Source organism: Pithys albifrons, chromosome 1, assembly GCF_047495875.1.
Source record: "Pithys albifrons albifrons isolate INPA30051 chromosome 1, PitAlb_v1, whole genome shotgun sequence".
Classification (NCBI taxonomy): Eukaryota; Metazoa; Chordata; class Aves; order Passeriformes; family Thamnophilidae; genus Pithys; species Pithys albifrons.
In genome coordinates, this window is record NC_092458.1 from 46,061,084 (window position 1) to 46,080,243 (window position 19,160).

The 19,160-nt window shown below is 37.4% G+C and overlaps 2 protein-coding genes across 3 annotated transcripts in view; one reads left to right on the plus strand and one right to left on the minus strand.

Annotated features, from left to right (window-relative positions):
* BORA (BORA aurora kinase A activator) overlaps nt 1–14,333 on the minus strand; it is a 19,069-nt gene extending 4,736 nt beyond the window's left edge. The window contains exons 1-11 of one of the 2 annotated variants that reach the window (XM_071550130.1): nt 14,204–14,333; nt 13,262–13,432; nt 12,127–12,233; nt 8,838–8,883; nt 7,390–7,471; nt 6,130–6,195; nt 5,325–5,381; nt 3,489–3,706; nt 2,174–2,327; nt 547–1,148; nt 25–156 (exon numbers count right to left, since the gene is read on the minus strand). In XM_071550130.1, coding sequence (XP_071406231.1) covers nt 25–156; nt 547–1,148; nt 2,174–2,327; nt 3,489–3,706; nt 5,325–5,381; nt 6,130–6,195; nt 7,390–7,471; nt 8,838–8,883; nt 12,127–12,233; nt 13,262–13,417 — 1,620 coding nt within the window. In that variant the 5' untranslated portion in view covers nt 13,418–13,432; nt 14,204–14,333. The remainder of the gene's footprint in view (nt 1–24; nt 157–546; nt 1,149–2,173; nt 2,328–3,488; nt 3,707–5,324; nt 5,382–6,129; nt 6,196–7,389; nt 7,472–8,837; nt 8,884–12,126; nt 12,234–13,261; nt 13,433–14,203) is intronic. The other variant, XM_071550136.1, reaches the window with a different exon arrangement.
* Nucleotides 14,334–14,506: 173 nt separating this feature from the next.
* Nucleotides 14,507–17,822, plus strand: MZT1 (mitotic spindle organizing protein 1). Its single transcript, XM_071550098.1, has 3 exons — nt 14,507–14,595; nt 15,875–16,020; nt 17,433–17,822. The coding sequence occupies exons 1-3, from the start codon at nt 14,547–14,549 to the stop codon at nt 17,454–17,456; spliced, it is 219 nt and encodes a 72-aa protein (XP_071406199.1). The 5' UTR covers nt 14,507–14,546; the 3' UTR covers nt 17,457–17,822.
* Nucleotides 17,823–19,160: the final 1,338 nt, after the last annotated feature.

Genomic DNA, 19,160 nt, shown 5'->3' on the forward strand with positions numbered 1-19,160 from the left:
TTCGTATCACAATTTAGTTCCTACCTTTGTTCTAAGCAGCTGAGATTTATTCTGAAATACAGCAGCGTTCTCATAATTTTCTCTGCAGCTGTTTTCAGCCCCCGCAGTATCCATAATGCTGGTTCCACAAGACTGTGTATTGTAACCACTGTCCACCTGAAATCAAGGAGCAGGGTGTGAAAAATGTACTGTAATTTTAATATCAATAAACCCCTCAGACACCTGATATGATTTTCATTTGATTAACAGAACTTAATCCAACAAGCCAAGTACAATCAGTTAATAATAAAAGTAAATCGTAAGCAGGTCTGTCAGAATTAGTTTGGATTAAATGTACTGCTGTACAGAGCAACAGGAGAATAATGTGTAATTGCTGTAACTCCACTGAGAGGAAAAAGGGGATAGGAGGCAAGAGATAAAAGTCATGATACCACCTACATGCCACATGCAATATGAGAAAATAACAATTACTTCCAGAATAGTATATGTATTCAAAGTTATTATGTCAAGCTCAGTTTTATAAAGAAGAAAAAATACTATTTTTACCTGAATACTGCTGTTGTCACAAGGAATTGCACTGCTTTCGGCAAGGGGTGACATGCACATGCGAGTGCTTTCGATACTGAAAGTAATTCCTGTCATAAAGCTGGCCATTGGTGTATTGCTATTGCCAATTGTTTCTTTTATCCAAGTGTTTTCCTCTGACACTTCGGCTGCATCAGCCATATCTACAGTATTATTTTCCTTTAAGCCTTCTATATCCTGAAAGGATGACAGCCTTTGATGACAAGCTTCGGAGTGATCTGGTGCAATAGAAACAGTTGCTACTACGAGATGTGTACCATGTGCAAAAGTATCACTGTCTTCCTGACTTAAGTTTATTCCATTATCCATTTCTGGGAACTGAGCTTCTGTTGGGGAAACATTTTCCTTATCTTCCTCATCCTCACCGTGATTCTCAACTGCAATTGGTATTCTAATAACAGAAGTCTGATACTGGGCAGTTCCTCTACAAGTTCCAAGCCTCATGGGAGAGCAATTTTTAATGGGAGAACAACCATCTATGTAAGGACTTCTTGTACTTGAGGGTGTCATTCTATTTGAGGAAGAAGGAATATCTGGAGAACAAAACGTAAATTTTCTTTGGTCTGTAAAAAAAAAAACCAACAAAGTTTAATTTCACCTGACAGAAAAAACTCATGATCCTCAAAGGCCTACAGTGCATTCAATAATTTATAGCCAACTACATAGTATTTCACTGACCGCTGTATCCCAACCAAATCAAACAACCAACCCCAAAAACCAAACTAACCACCAGCACATTTTAACTATCATGGTACAGGCAAGGGTTTTTTCCCATTTTTAACACCAAATTTGCTTTCTATGATATGGTTTGCTGTATTGGAGATCTTGTATTTTCAAATGCCAGTACTTCACAGTATTCAAAGGAAAATGTTTGAAGGCTGGTTCTGTGAGTTTCTCCTGAACAAGTATCAGTCCAGATATTCTACAGCTATTGAAATTTGTGGCACCAATAAAGTTTAAGAAGATCAAACAAGTGAAAAAACATCTATGCAATCTCCACATATAATGGTGTTAACTACCACAAGGTTCATTACAGCAAAATCATGCATAAACATGGCGTTAAAGCCTTGCCAGGTAATGGACACAGCATGAAATACTGACATTTTCTAGAGCAATGAGGACACAAAATGTTTGTGACTCATCAGTTTTTTCATTTGAAACAATCTTCATGGCTGCATCATTTGAAAATTCAAACTAAACATTGTCTATTGACATTAAAACACTTCTAGTTGGGCCAAATCAGAATTGTGACCTGATTTAGTTCTGACATGTGTCTTTAAACTCCCTCCCACACTGAATTAACCCTTTTTAACTTTTTCTCATTCCTATAAGGCCTCCATGCTGCCTTCTAAAGTATTTTCCCTAGTTGATTTTTTACAAGCATATACATTTCATTGTCTCACATATTTCACTGCTAAAAAAGTAAATGTGGCATACAGGAGGACACTGCTGGTCTGCCAAGCATACTAACTTATTTCCAAACAGAAATAGCTTGCCCTAGGAATTCATCAGTTTTTATAATAGAAGTTTTTTTATAATGAAGATATATGACTCAAGAAAGAGTAACACATATACAATTAAACCATACCTGAGAGTGGTGTTTTTCTTATGTGAAAAGCAATTGGTGAAAAAGTAGGAGAACCACAACGTGCAGGAGAACTCTCTGAAAATGTGGGACTGGTTATACTTCCCAGACTATAAGCTCTTGTTCCTCCCTGAATAGGACTTGATGAAAACTGACCCTTCAGAAAAAAATATCAAAATCACACAACATATTTTCATAATGTTAACTTTGGCTAAAATGTATATATAAAAAGTGTTCTCACTTAAATATTCAATATTGCACTAAGGAAGATTAATCCTCTACAATGGCAATCTCTGTGAATAGTTTAGCCTAAATATTCCAGTGCAACTCTTCACCTGGACCTTATGCCTTCACACAGTAAACAAGAGCAATGGACTCAAACTGACACATAATGCCAACCAGGCCTATTACATCCATTATATTGAAGAACTATAAGAAACCTAAACAGAAAATTAATGCTATCTGTGTAACTAGTCAAGTATCTAAATTTGTTACTCATAGGAATGCAAATGAACATCAGCCACTACTTATATTTTAATGTAATCTATGTTTTCTGAATTATTTATTTCAGCAGCAGGCAAAGCATGAAAATACTTTTCCTTAAGAGAGTAGTGGTCATGTTCTTCCAGTATAATTAAGTTGTACAAATTCTTTACCAGGTTACAATAATAGAACTTTATTTTTAAGCCACACTATTCTTAAGGGTAGTTTATTCCATGCACTTCAGCCACCAAACAGATGAAACTATCATCTAAACCAGTTTAACTGTGCTATGTCCACCTGGGAATAACATTCACTTTGCCTAATTTAAAGAACAGACATTATGTTCTGTGTTCTAATAAATGTCTATTCATCTGAAACTCTGGTCAATGGATAAGAAAAAAGCATATTTAGCACTGCATTCAAAGAACCACAGGTCATTCCTTCCATTATAAATGAGTTTGTGAGCGGTAAGGGAAATAATTATATAACATGTTCATATCAATTAGTACTCTAGACAGCAGCTCACAGATTTAAATAGCACTTCTTTTGTATACAGACTTTATGAAAAGGAAAAGGTTTCACATGCTTTCAGCAAGTCTTTTGTACGTCTTAAACCTACTTCCTTTTCATAACAAAATTACAACAATTTCTTTTACACAAAAGAATAGTGGCATAACAAAGTAATCTGACAAAATAAAAAGTCAGTAATATATTAGGACTTTTTATTCACATATTTTTCTCTGAATTTGAAAAAAAAAGCCCCTACCATGTTTAAATCTAACATCTATTCTCCCATAAAGTACATCCCATCCAGCCCACAAAACAAGCCACTTACTGAGCTAGATGTGTCCAGAGGGCTTCTGCACCGCACTGGAGATAATTCTATTGAACAAAGCACTCCAAGTGGCTGACTACTGCATGGACTATGCAGAGAAGGGGACAAACATCCAGATACATTTCCATTTTCTTCTAAAAACAGTTTTCTTCTGAGTGATGAAGAGCTCAGATTTTCCTGAGACTGATCTGCAAATTCATCAGTTCTAAAATATTCGCCTAGAAATGTGGGGAAGAAGTTGTTTCCAATGAGAATGAATTAAAAAAGGTACCTTCCACTACAGAGACATATATAAATAAACTACAACATTTATTCCAATTTACCAATACAGCAAGCAATTAATCTAATTAGGCACCTATCCCAACAGATTGCTTGTTACCAAGTCCACTCCATGCACTAAGGTTCCACTTCTGCCTATCATCCCTTAATACTAAGGTCTGATTTTTTTTAAAAAATAAAATATGTATCTTGGCTAGCATCTACTTACTTGTCTTTTCCCAAAATTCTATTATTCCTCGCATCTGAGTTGCACAAAAGGGATTATTTTGCTACCCAAACAAAACTAAACTCTTTTCTAGGTCTACCATGTGCTTTGATGGTTTTTGTGATACATCCAGAGGCAAACCAGGTTCAACTTGAAGAAAGTCCAATCAGTGGGCAGTTTACAGAGACCCGTTAAAATATGCTAAAATTTATCAGATTATTTTAGTTTTTTGCTCTTGCTCTACACTCTAACTGGATATTCCTTGTAGAAGAAATTTTTAATGAACTCTTAAATTACGTGCTGATGGAAGCACTTATGAAGACAAAAAAAAGGTAACAGGTATGATTCTGTTTTAATTTTGATGTCCCATAGTCAGGGTTGTGAACTTAATACTAGAATAGGACCATGCAGTTAAAATCCCTTGATTTGGCTGTACACCCTGTTCCCACATACGAGCTGTAAGAACAGGCCTTTCCAGCTCCCTTGCTTGAAAAGGTGGCAGCAATTGCTTGATGTAGCACATAGATAGTTAATTTGGACTCTTGCCTCCTCACTCAGCAGTCATGGCTGTCTTGCCACAAGAAAATCACAACAGTTATAGCACAGCATCACTCAAGGCAAGGTTGGACTATGAGCGTCATGGCCAGACTATAAGTCAATCAGCTCTGCAGAGTTAAGCAACTGCTCTGTTTGGGGCAGGCAGGGGTATCTTCTGCTTATTACCTTTTAGGCATTCAGAACTATTAATCAATTCCATAGAATTCATAGAACATCCTGAGTTGGAAGGGGCCCACAAGGATCACGGAGTCCAACTCCTGGCCCAGCACAGGATCATCCCCAAGAGTCACACCATGTGCCTGAGAGTATCATCCAAACACTTCATGAACTCTGTCAGGCTTGGTGCTGTGACCACTTTCCTGGGGAGCTGCTCCAGAGCCCAACCACCCTCAGGTTCAAGAACCTTTTCCTATTATCCAGCCTAAACTTCCCCTGCCACAACTTCAGCCCATTCCCTCAGGTCCTGTCACAGAGAAGAGATCAGTGCCTGTCCCTCCTCCTCAGAAGGAAGCTGTGGACTGCAATGAGGTCTCTCCTCTCAGTCTCCTCCAGGTTGAACAATTTCCAGTTGGCCTCCATATCCCTCCTTTTATATCTTTATGTCCATGCTCAAATCATATCATTTACGTCACATGTCCCATGCAACATACAGTAACTATCTATTTAGAAAACATACTTAAAACTTTCATTCATACAATTGGTTCTCAGTGTTTCATAAGAAAAACATTCAGCAAACAATACAAAACCAAGTTTTTGATTAAGACATTCAGAAATACAGATATCACATGACATACCTAGTATTTTCTCTAAATTAAAATCCACTGGCAAAGACAGTACTGTTTGACAAGCAGCTGCAAGGAATAAACCCCACAAAATTAGCTCAGTGACCTTTTACTGTGGAAATGAAAATTCACTTTCAAATCACACCACAATTGAGCTATTTAAATTACAGTTGCAATAAGGAAAAGAGTTAATTAAAGCTACGATTCTGATTTGACAACACTATATGCAGCACACTAGGCCTAGAGATAAAAAACCCAAGAGTTGCAAGAATGCCTCTCTAGAGGCTTTTATGTTAACTGAGGAAAGAGATCTCTGAATAAAGTAAGGATTCAAAGAAAAATGGGAGAAAAAGAACCAAAATACCCTGGGGAGAACCACTATTTATTTATCTGAAATAATACAGTTTAGAAGATGTATTAAGATTTCTGGTATTTATCTGGCATAGAAAATAATCAAGATTCTCTAACCCATAACAGTTCAACACATTAAAGGTTTCTCAAAACTGTAATTTACTCATAAACCTGAGCCTTACATTCACTTTTTAATTAAAAAAATAAGTGCACACATCACATTGGAAAAAATGCACTCCACAGTCTTACAGAGGACTTCATTTTTTACTTCCAAAAAAATTTAACAGAGTATAATGGAATTAAATTACTAGGAGAAATGGATATACCACTCACTTCAAGAAAAACTATTTCTATGGGAACATTAATGAACAAATAATTCCCTTTTGAAATTAAATAGTCATTAAAAATGGGTTATTTTGCTTCAGAAAAAGCCTATTATTTTAGACATTGCCTTTTCCTCACCCACCATTGCTCTTCCCCGGCTGCAAGCTTAGCTGTCTTCCAATTGGAGAAATGTTATTTAGATCAATGGCTGTAAAACACAGAACAACAAATTTAAGCATGCATTGGCACACAGTTTTGAAACCTTAGAAGCAGTAAGCTAGACTATTTAATACAACTAAACAAAACTTTTGCACCAAAGTTTGGAAGAGATTAGAAAGGAGTACTGAAAAAAGTTTATCATTATAGATGATCAAGAGAACTTCAGCACCTTTCTATTCAAAAAAGCAAAGTGAAGTTCCATCAACACTGCCCAAATCTTTGTGTCCTGCATCCTTCTCTGCATTACAGAGATATAAAACAAATTAGTTTATGCTTAGCTTAACAGGCTGTGTTCAAGCAGAACACATTTCCATAAAACAGTCTGGAATTGAGGTGAAGAAACATTTCATCTTTGCTAAAGAACACATTATACCATTTTCCTTCATTGGTCACTTTCCCAGATCTGGGATTGTGGGTCACATTGTTTACTAAAAAAATCATGACCTTACAATTAACAATTAAAAATACACCACCCACAAGCTGCATTTCCTTGATAAAAAAAAATTAAGTTTAGCCTTTTCCAAACCTTGCAAAAATCACCACTTATTTAAGAATTTCCTGACAAACAATATTGTAGGTAACCAGTACTTTATAGCTGACATTTGTCCAGCTTGTAACTCATTTACTGTGTAGTCTGCTGGTTATATATAAACTTCATTAACAACAGTACTTAGAATAAAATCCAACAGTGGCATAAACAAAATAAACCCAGGAAGCCCATAAGCAGTGACCATGAGCTAGCAGAACACTAAGATGACAAAAGGGTAACAAGAAAGGGTAAAAAAAAAGGGAATTCCATTTTCCATATGGTGAGAAAAGCAGTCAGAATAAGTAAGATGTGCAAATATCAGAATTAAAAAGCATAGTAGAAAACTTGGCTATTACCAGTATCAACACTGCAAAGTTATGTGTACAAATTAAATTGGTTCAAGACAGGCTATTAAAGTAGAAAGGTTTAAGAATAAGAACCAAAAAGAGCAAAAAGGAAAAATTATATAAGACTCTTGATTAATAAATAATTTTTAAACAAAGAAAGCACTTAGAGAGAACAGCTGAAAATCTATCAGTTGTACCTCATTTTATCACCAGTTCTTAAACTTTAAATGGTGGTTGAAACAAATTAAGCGTGACAATATCGCCAAAAGTTAACATTATTTTGGGTGAACACACAAAAGCAACTTACATTTAGTTGAATTAAACTGAGAAACTTGCTTGCCTTCATGTTCAGTCCAAGGAGAAGGAACTATGAGTCTTTTTGTGAAAAACTAGAGCAGAATAAAAACAAATCATCTCAGCAATTTTAAAAATTGGTGATTCTCAAATTTAGATTAGTGCCCTGAACAATAAAAAAACCCCCAGAACGTATTTCATTATTTCAGGCCTAGAGAGTTTAAAGAAAAAACAATTTGATTTGAAGACCCCCATATTCTTTATGACACATAGCACCTCAGAGTGAAAACTGAAGAAAAGTTTCATTTAAAAATAATTACTCATTTAAAATTTGAATTGTTGCTACCTTACTTATTTCACAGTAGCCAAAAATATTTTCAAATTTTTCAGTTTGTTAAGCTGTATTTTGACAATTGAGCTATTTCACAGAAGTGATAAAGAGACACTGCAGTAACAGTGAAAGTGATAAATGAAGGCTTTTTGGCAACATTAATAATGTATTTGACTAAATTCATTAGTGGTGAAACACTTATGACTACTGGCACTTCAGTGTTTTTCTTCAAACCAGAAACGGTACCAACCATCACAGCTGCACTCTGGAACACCCTGATGGCTGAGCAGATGAACACAATTACACAGCTTCAAGAAATAAATGGCAAATCCTGTTTCCACAATAAATGCCAGACTCAAATGAAAAACCTTAGCTTGAAACACGCAACTATGAAAGGCACAATTTCTATCAGAGACATGGTTTCGAGCTGTCCGGCTGCTGAATCCATTAGTTTATATCTCATGAGGAAGAAATATCCTTTTAAATGCAGACATAGGACAACAAAGCATCTGAGGCTGCAGGCCAGCTACACAGCACCTTTATGATACCATAAAATAATTTTTTGTTCAGAAAGACAGAAACTGACAGACTCTCCTATCAGAGCCTTGTTTTTTTTAAATTGAAATTACACTTAAGATTTCTATAGTGAAGATTTGAAACACTTTTCCTTCTCTGCTAGACAAATGGATAGTAAAAAAAATGAAAAATGGATGTAAAGATATACAAGCTATAAAGGCATGTGCCCAGCTAAGCAGACTTTGGAAGGAAGGAATCCCAAAAAATCTGAAATACTTTTTAAAAAGCAATAAAATAGTAACAGTTACTGTAAACCCCCAAATGCTCAATCATTAATTTTAACCAGAAGTTAACTACTTATAAGTTATCTTACAGCTACATTACCACTAGCCAATCTACATGAAAGAAAAAAATCTGTCACTTTGGCCTACAAGTGTGTGAAAAAAGATGGGACAAAGAAACCCATGTGGATTCCAGCTACAATGGATGAGGATTCAAAATTACTTTCTAACTGAAATATAACAGGCTTCTGGTTTCTGAAATGCTGTAATAGACGTGGATCTTTTTTGTAGACAGAAAACAAATCAATATTTGATAGCACAAAGTTTTATTACCTCCTCAATAGCTTTTTGTCTTCTGTCTTCTGTCTCCTTATCAATTCTAAGTAACAAATGAAAAACAACTCAATTATCAAAACCATCAAGTAAGTAGGAAAAAATGTAATGTCCAACTATACAATAATTTATAGATGCTCAAGAGAAGCTTTATAAATGCAATTGCACTAAACCCTGAATCACAAGATGTTTTTACTGTTATGTACAATAATCTTATACTATAAATTTAGAAATATAAAAGCACTTCTCAGGTCAGTTCATTTGAAAAAGATCTGTACCATTTATAAGTACACATTTGCTAATCTTCTATTTACTCCTTGTATTAGCAAGTCTGGTCAAAAAGTCAGTTATAACCGACCTTCCAAAATAACGTCACATGAATCAATTTTACTGTTAAAGTTACCGTGAGATTAGACTTACACTACAAAACAAAGTAGACTAAAAAACTGAGCTGTAAGGAATTGAAGGGAAACTGAAGATACTCCTGGAATTTGCAAACTCAAATTGACACAGCCCACTTTCCCAGCACAGAGTTCTCCCTGCCAAATAGACAGACTGCCATATTTTCTTCAGTTTAGAATCCAATGTCATATTTTAGTTTCTAACAATGAACATATTCCCTTATGCAGCTTTTAACACAGTTTTTTAAAAAATATGTAATTATTTCAGCCATGATGTGTGAGATTCTATATTCATGTTTCCTCTAATGGTCACCTTCAAATCTCACTTTCAGTTACTACTATGGAATTTATTGTAAAAAAATCTTTTGAAGATTATAAATGTTCATCAGTGTCTTGACTCAATCACACAATGGCTTCATACACAGTTAGTATTCCTGAATTAACCTTGAATAATTTTAGAAACCAGTCAGATAACGCATTATTAGCTACACAAACACACACAGATGTGCCTAATACATAAATTCTCTTTCACAGATCTTTCTTTCAGGCTTATCACACTTTGAATAAATCTACAATGTGTGGACATGACATCTTCAATTATGTCTGCCTGGATAACACTAAGTGAGAGTTCTGTGAAGACCCGCGCACAAAATTCAGTTACTGTACCGAAAAAGAAAAAGCAAACAATCACTGTGTAGTTATGAATAGCGAATCACATGTAAATAAGCCTTTTTACAGCCAAATTCCAAAGGACAAACAGGAGAACTGGGAAAACAGCACCCACTAAAAGCACCTGTTAGTGCAAAGAGAATGTTTTTTAATTTTGTGCATAACTTAAGGAAAATAACAAAGTGAAAATGTCGTATGTATTTAACAAGAATAAAAACCAGCCAGCTTTGTATGCATCTTCAAGCAACATGGTACTTGCAGACTGCGACACACAGTATGCAAGATGCAGTAGAGATATTTTTCACTAATTAATGAATAACAGCATAGCACTCAATTTCTACCAGTAGAAATAAAAAATGAAGAGGAAAGTTTGTGGACAAGACTCTATCAATGTGCCTGCTTGATTATTGATAAGACTATTATTCTCTAACATAGTCAGCAATAAACACACAGCACATAAACAATGCCCAGTTTATGGAAACATTAATACTAACCAAATCAAGTCTATATGTGATACACACTCAGACTTCTACACTTTGCTGCTCCTCAGACTGTTTTTACTACATTACAGAGAATTAATGGTTTGACATATTTATACACAGAATTACCGAAGCTTGTGGTTGTTTGCAACTAATGAAGAAAATTACTTGTTAACAAGCGTTATAAATTATCTCTTTTAACAACGATATACAGTTCATTATGTATAGGCTTTATAAGAGTCAGCTGTTAGCTAGCCCAGCTCAGCTCAATTCTTTTATCAAGAACTTTTAACATCAAGAGCTGTATTTATCACACTGTAGCTTCCATAAGACCATACTTACACACTTGTAAATAAATGCATTTAACCATGTGCAGTTTGCAGCCATCAGAAATAACCACTGTGGTCTGTACCCTGAAATGTGCAAGCATGAACACAGCAAACCTACACATAGTCAAACTAGCCTCCTTCTAGTCACAGGAGATGATTAAAAAATAAAAATCACAGTGGGTATGAAGCGACATTTATATCTAGAGGCCAAGTCACTAATCATCACAGGAACTGTCACCCAGATCATCTAGATTAAACCTACTTTGTGTGTGTCCAAACAAACTTCCAGAAACAATGTAATTGACTCTCTAAAAAACAAAAGGCTCAAGGCTTTATAAGGTATAAAAATCTTTAGAGTCTGAAACCTACTGGCTGCTAGAGAAGACCAGGAAACAAAGGGTTATTAAGAAAAATAATACTGACATTAAGACATGGTGAATCACAGATACAGCTGAGGATAGTTATATTCCTTCTACAGCTCTTCCAATTCAAAAAGAGAGATGTAGTTCAGTCAGACACTAAGAAGAATAACTGTTTCACAGTATTTTTTATGAGGAGGGTGTTGAAACACTGGAATGGGTTGCTTGGAGGTGTTAGATGCCCCATCCCTGGAAACATTAAAGGTCAGGGTGGATGGGACTAGCAACCCGACCTAGACAGGTTGGAAGATTGGGTTTATTATTCTATTACTGTGATGCTTTGTGATATGAGGTGCAAATTGTACCTGAAAAATGTACAGAAGTATCTACAGGATTCACCATTAAGGCCTCTCCTTGACATATTGTTCTGTAGACAGTGTGTCTACAGTGTTCTGTAGTGTGTAAAATTATCCCTCAAGCTAAGCTCCAAATACCAAGCCTGTTTTACCTACTCATTTTCCCCATGGATGTTATTTTCAGAGGAAGAAAAAAAGCTGACATTAGGTCTCCAAACTACTTCAAGTAACTAGCACTGGTCCCCTCTTCTTCACACTGAGTCTAATCTACATCTTTCAAAGGGAGTACTGGCTTCCCTAGCTCACTTTCCCAGCTCTACCCTTCTACAGGAGTCCCAAAAGAATGCCTATCCTTCATAGCTCTCAGTATGGAACACTCTGAGAAGATAAACCGTGTTGTTGCAAGGAGCAGAAGAGCAAGCCTGGTAATCTTTTTTTCTTGCTTCCATTGAGTACCTTTATCTGGCTGTCTCCCAAACCATAATCAGAGTGGATCAGCAGTTCTTAACATTGAAAAGAAGCAACAGAGAGGCAGCCTCATCTAAATATTATATCCACGTCATGGACATGTAAAAATTTTTGATAAAAGACTGAAATAACAAGTCTCAAATGCTATGCTGAAGTGTTAATAAAGCAAAAGAAGAGTGTTCCAGTATTAATGCTAAGTTAACTGCATGAGAACAGACTGTAAGTTACCTAGCATGGCTCAAATACATTGCTTGGCGTCGAACATCTTCTGAGTCAATTTCCACAGGATTTATTAGAGCAAGCTGATCAATAGACCACCTAAATTTTCCTGGAGTCTAAAAAGAGAAAAAGCTCTCTTAATGCTTGCTATTCCAAAAAAGATAAAAATAAAACTACAGGACAAATCTCAATGGAACAACACAACCACAGCTTCCATATAGTTTCTGTCAAGGACAATCAAAAGAGTTTCTATTTAAATGATCTGCTCTTAAGAAAAAACAAGTCAGTCAGGCTTCTTACCCTGGCAGTGGTATTACAGTGATTTACAAGGTATCATTAAGTGGAAGGTTATAACTAATATTTACAAACTGCGGTGTCAGTTTCTTCTCAATTTCTGAAGGCAGATCTATTAAAGATACATAACTTGGGATAAAACTTAGTTGCTTCTAGATTGCCACAATCCTATTTGTGGTTCCATGAAAACCCAGTCTGTACCTAAACCATGTTATCCAATAAAAGAGCAGACTTCCTTTCAACTCCCATTCTGAAGACCTGAAGACATGCAACCCCATATGCATCTTGCAGAGTCTCCCTCATGTCATGCATTGTGCACAAAACCCAGTTCAGAAATAAAGCAGCTTCAGCTCTTTATCTAACAATTACAAAGAACTGCTCAAATACATTTGAAAAATTATCTACCAAGTGAGTCTTTTTAGTTTCATTAGCACAGTATCTTCTCTACTGGTTATTAGCAAGTAATTTCCACTGAAAACCAGAGTGTAATTTACAACTAAAAGTTGCATATATACAAAATCATTAACTTGAATACACAAACAGTTCATAACAGAAATGCAATTAAGTTTTATTTGCAACCAGCCTGCTTAGTCTGTAAGCAGGAACTAGGGTTTTTTTTAGTACTCAATTGCTTAGTATCTAAAGACTAGAGAAATCTAAGGAAGTAGGAAGGCTAAGCAACAATGTTGGTAGTAAAAGCAGCATACTTCTGTAAAGAGAAGAAACTCCAAATACCCACACAGTTCTTTGGCTTAGTATGTATGGACATTAAATAAAATACCCTTTTAAATGTGTTTAAAAATACTAGCACTCCATCTACATAGCTACACAACTAAAGACTAGATCTTACTGATGAGGGTTTTGTTGACTTAAACACCGAAGGACTGGAGACAATCTGCTCCTGAAGAGTATAATAATCACTGGGACTTTCAAAAGGATTCAGGATTGTGACTCGTCCTGGAGTTTCTGGTGTTATCTGCATTTTAGCTTCATCTATATCACCCATAACACCAAGCTATACCTGAAAAAGAGAGAGGGAGAGAAAAAAATTAAGGAAAATAATGAAAGCATAATGTCGACATTTTAGGATCATCCTGATGGCTTTGAGAAAAAACAATTAATCATTTCAAGGTTCCAGCAGCATTTAAAGACTAACAAAAACCAAGTTAGCTTTGGCTTGGACCTACTGACTGATAAATAAGGCTGGTATATGCAATTAAAAATAAACAGAACCTATGAAAACGAGACAAGAAAGGACATGAAAAGGAGGACTAAAAACCCCAAAACTTCAAACAAATACCAAAATAACAAGCAACCAAAAAGCCATCCACAAACAACCACCAGAAGCAACCAAACGCCCAGGAAGCCAAACATGCTGCTGGCGGGCAGCACTCCCCACGCCCTGGCGCTCGGGGCCTTCGCGAACAAGGAGGGCTTACGGGACACGGGCAGCACGGTCTGCCGTGAGTCCCCCGGTGCCACAGTCCAAGCCGCCAGCACGGAAGGGACGGAGCGGCCACAGCCCGTGTTCGCCGCCGCACACCGGCCCGGCCCTGCAGCTGCGGCCGCCGCAGGTCCCGGGGCAGCGGGAGAAGGACGCGGTGCCGCGGGCAGGTCCCGCTTCCCCCGGGCACTAACACTACCCACCCCCGGCCTAGCCGGCCTGCCCCAGCCTCCGAGGGCCCCGGGGGGCGGCACCGCTCCCTCCCCACGCAGCGCGCCTCCCATGCCCCCGCGGCGGCAAACAACAGTGGAGCCCCAGGTGAAGCGCCTCCGCTCAGCCCCTTCTTACTCTTGTCCCCGGGACGGTGCCACAGCGCCGGGTGCGGAGCCGCCCTGCCCTGCGCGGTGCCGCGGAGAGAGAGAGACCCGACGGGCAGCGCCGTTACCTGCCCGGATCTCACCGCCCCTGCCCTGCCCGCCGCCCTGGGCGCCCTTTAAACAGCCCCGCCCCCCGGCCACACTGTCCAATTACGACGCGCGGCCTCCTCCGTCAGGCCAATGGCAGGGCGCCCTCCTTCTCGAACGGACCAATCGCCGGGAGAGAATTCGAAAGAGAGCCCGCCCCTCGGGCGTCACGTGGGGCCGAGGGCAGGGCTCGCGACACGTTCTATTCCGCTTCCGGGTTCGCCGCCATGGCGAGCAACGCCGCTAGCCTGAACGCGGCCCGGGAGACTATGGACGGTGCGTGGCACGGCCGGGACAGCGGGATGGGCACGGGCGGCGGCTGAGGAACAGCGCCAGGGCTTTGAGCCCGCCCGGTGGGCTGGGAGAGAGGCGCGTGCCTCTCCTGAGAAGAGGGTGGCGGGTGCTGGAAGATGCAACGCTTAGCTGTGTCTTTTTTTTTCTTCATGTCACGTATGGGAGACCTCATCACTCTCTACCACTGCCTGAAAGGATGTTGTAGCCAGGTGGGGATTGGTCTCTTCTCTCAGGCAACCAACAGCAGGACAAGAGGGCATGGGCTTAAGCTCTGCTAGGGGAGGTTTAGGTTGGATATCGGGAAGAAGTTCTTTCCAGAGAGAGTAATCAGGCATTGGAATGGCCTGCCCAGAGAGGTGGGGGATTCTCCGACCCTGGAGGTTTTTAAGGTGATCAAGCAATCAAAGTGGGGTTGGATTAAGGGTTGGACTTGATGATCACAGAGGTCTCTTCCAACCCAACTGATTCTGTGATTCTGTGGTGCCTAAAGGACTTCAAACACCACGTAGTGCGAGTGTCCTTGGACCTCGAGTGGCTTTCCTTGGGGATTTTTAGTTAGCAAAATACTCCATACTGTTGGTTTTTCATGATTATCAATATATGTATACAAACTGTTTATGAGAATCAAGGAAAAAGGAGCCTTCCAGAGAAGATTTAGAAGGAGCGAGTGTGAGATCTTTATTTCCTAACAAAACAGACTGGAATCTCCTTCTCCAGAAGATCTCATACTGTCACGTGATGCTGTTCTTGATTCAGGACATGTAATAATTGAATAGTATTGCCTATCATTAAACTTGTGTTAATGTTAGACCTAAAGCCAAGTTTAGTTGTGGAAGAAGGTGTCTAGTAAATTTCTGATACTCTTTATAAAAGCTTTAAGAACATGTTTCCAGTTCATTTTAGAAGGACTTCATCAGTATCTGGAGTTCAAAAATGCAGGGTGTTCTTGTAGCCTACCTTTTATATAACTGGCAAGCATGATAATTGTTGAATTCTTCACTTAATTTTTACTTTTTCTAACCCGGTGATTACATTATTCGGTATTAAGTTTCCTGAACCAGAAAAGCATGTTGTTTATGTCAGAAGCTGTAGCTTTAAAGCTTATGGTGGAAAGCTGAACATGAATTCTGTTGCTGAAGTTCAGACTGCAATGGACAGCTGCTATGGTTGGTTATTGAAGAAGTTAAATGTTGACGAATAACAATTTTGATTATTGAAATTTCATAGGGACCAATGTGATTTTATTTTTTTTCTGTTGCAGTTCTGTTTGAGATTTCAAGGATATTAAACACTGGCTTGGATATGGAGACGTTGTCTATTTGTGTGCGGCTTTGTGAGCAAGGCATAAATCCAGAAGCCTTGTCATCTGTTATTAAAGAGCTGCGCAAGGCTACAGAAGCCCTAAAGGTAATGCTTGTGTTTCAAAAGCTTATAAATTTCTTTTAAAGAGTTGGATATACGTGCAACTTCCTATACTTCTATTTGTAAATTGTACTTTTAAATATGATGCCTTAATTTAATTAAGGAAATTAACTGTTCAATAGAAAAGGTAATGAATACAACTCAAATAAACATGATGCTGGAAATGGTACAAATCAAATAGTTAGATTAACTCTTTTGAAGAGGAAAAAATAAAAATCCAAAACCACAACCAAACCCCACAGACTTTTATTCTTGGTGTTTGTAGTCACCATTTGCCTCCTTATCTGCATCATATCACAAATAGATTGCTACTTTCTCCTTTAACCAATTTCACCTCATTTCTACAGCCTCAGAGCTAATAGTATGCAACACTACTTGTAAACAGGTAGTGTAATCTTCACATACTCTGCTTTTACCACATCAACCTGTGCTTTACACCTTTCCAAAGACCAGCAAGAGGGGATTTCATGATGTGTGTATATATGGCTTTTCATGTATTAGCGTTTACCTGTTTACCCAGTAGAGGCTAACAATGGTTTAAAAATAAATCCTCACTTGACTTTTAAAGGATTTCCATTCTTTATGGTCTACCCTAACATCACAATCATTATTGTTTTCTACTGAATCTTCTATTTGTTTATTTCTGGGAATTGGAAGGGAAACCTTTATATTTCTTCTGGTTTGGAACACTGCATACTTTACTTTTAACTTGACATTCCTCCATGCTCGTGCATATTTTATATTTGTGTCCATGCTTCAGTGTGTGCATACGTGTGCATTTAACCATGTGTGTGTAAGTAACTGAGGGTTTTTTCATTTGCTTTTGCTGATTTATCATTCTTATTGCTGTCCTTTGACTGTTTGTTCCATAACTGGCTTAAAATCTACCAATGTCAGTCTTCAACAACTGTATCTTGTTGGTTGGGTTGAGTTATTGAATAATAAAAATAGTAATGTTCTTCATCAAATAATTGGCAGTGTGATTCATACAGTTATGGTTAGTGTCTTTCTTCTAAGTTTTGTGTCAGTAGCTTATCTGTGAGAATAATAATTGCTACAAATTATATGAAGTAGTAAACTCCAGAGGCAAACATTCATTCATTCAAGCACTTCAAACCATTAGGGTAAAATATGCAGAATAAAAGCTGCTCAGATACAGGACATAAAATTGAACACAAGCAAACAGCAATGGCTATTTTAGTAAAGGGTGATGGCAGTTGACAGCATTATTTTTTTAAAAAATAGTAGTGTTCATTAGAGAAACATTCATAAGTAGATTCTGTTTTTTAGATTTTTGAGTTTTCTAGGTAAATTTAAATTTAATCTTTTCCTGTAACTATTTTATCTACGTGATGTCTCTTTTGGTGACTTGCAGTAAATGTTTTTTCTGTCTCTAGGCTGCTGAAAATATGACAGGTTGATACAGGTGAAGGTTTCTGCATGAGAAGAATGCCAAGTTAAGTCAACAGAAGCTCTGAAGATTGCTACTGTTCAGAAAAAAAAGAAATAAGCATGTGCATAAAGGTTTCAGAATATTTCTGTACTGTTACTCAAAAGAATGGTGTATATAATAGCTTGGAAAAGTTTTTTAATAAGTTCACCAGTAATATCATTACATGGTATTTTTGTGAACTGTTTGTGAATATATTGCAACTGCCCCTCTTTGGCATCCAGTACTTTTAAAATCATGTCAGATATTGTACATTTGTCGAATTTACTCGTGTGTACCAATGAATATTGTTATAATGAGTGCAGCTTTATTAAAGTATCTTTTAGATGTGCTAGTATATCCTGGGGTTTATCTCTTGCTTTGATGGAAAACCACATATACAATTTGAGCCTTGCTTTATGAACCAGATAGGAATAAAGCCTATATTGACTTTATTTTAATTAGAGTAGGGGCAGTGACTTTACCAGTCTGAAAGTAAGAAGTAAAGTATTTTGGATAATGTAGGTAACAAATTGTCCTTTTGATTTTGATTCAAATTGCTGGGAAAAGTGTTTCACTTAGATAACAAAAGTACTTCAGTTATTCATGCAGGAATGTAAATTTCAATTCTCGATGATATGGGATGTTTTATGAAGATTAGATCCTGCATTTGTTACATTTTTTCTGCCTACTGGCAGTATTGCTACTGCCGAGTCAAAGCAGATATGAGAAGCATCAGATTTGATTGATGGGTATCAATGAGTCTTAAACAGTCAGTTGGTACAGGAATGTGGTCTCACTTAGCATTAGGAATCTTCACTGATGCCAGAGGTGTTAATTTCCAGTAAATATGCTGCATCCAGGAATTCTACTTGATAAGAAGATAGTTTCTTGTTTGTTCATCTGCTGCTTTTAAGCTTTTGTTTTTTAAAGCTTTTTCAATTTTGTTATCCTAGTTTCAAGGTGTAGTGCTAATGGGACCTAAAGGGACCTCCAGGGTTAAGAGGGTGAAGCACACTTGGAAATGAACCTGGAATCTTAGTTAAACCAAAAGTTATATTTGTCCAGAGATAAAAAGTTCTACTTTTAGCATTTACATCATATACAGTCTAGGTCATAGCTCTACACAAAGCAATCAAGGAGGCTAAATACTTGAAATTGCTGATAGAGAGAATAGAAAAATACTTATATTACACTGAATAACTTACCTTTATTTCCAGTTAGCCTAGCCAAAAATTATTGAAAGAGGATGCTGTAAAAACTTCTGGATAACTAAGTTGGGGAACTTTTAAGTTATGTCATTTTGCACACTCACAGCACTGATTTACAAAAGTTTAAAGTGTTCATGACTTGAATATTAGATGTATTTTTTTTAAAACAGTAAGGTATCCTTAGTGCAAAAAGATGTCGACAGCAAAATTTATCTTAGGAAGTCTGAAAAGTCAGTGAAACATCATGAAAATACCAGATCAGATCAGCACAAATTAGCAATTAGCTCTTTTATTTAATTTACTGCAGACTCACTGCTACATGTCAAAAAAGAGAAAAGATTTGGGGAGCATTCTTCTTGCTCTCAGGAGTCACATCTAAATCTGTGAGATTCGTCTTGTGTAACTTAAACTCTGAAGGTTTTCTGTAAACTACAGCAAATGTGCCCAAAATAATAATGAAATTTTATTGGGATGCTTGTTTCTGA

Bases quoted from the DNA above. Each gene is read 5' to 3' on its own strand.
- MZT1 (XM_071550098.1), top strand. From the start codon at position 14,547: ATGGCGAGCAACGCCGCTAGCCTGAACGCGGCCCGGGAGACTATGGAC. The intron at 14,596-15,874 runs GTGCGTGGCACG...TTTCTGTTGCAG, and splicing joins GGCCCGGGAGACTATGGACG to TTCTGTTTGAGATTTCAAGG. The intron at 16,021-17,432 runs GTAATGCTTGTG...TTCTGTCTCTAG, and splicing joins AGGCTACAGAAGCCCTAAAG to GCTGCTGAAAATATGACAGG.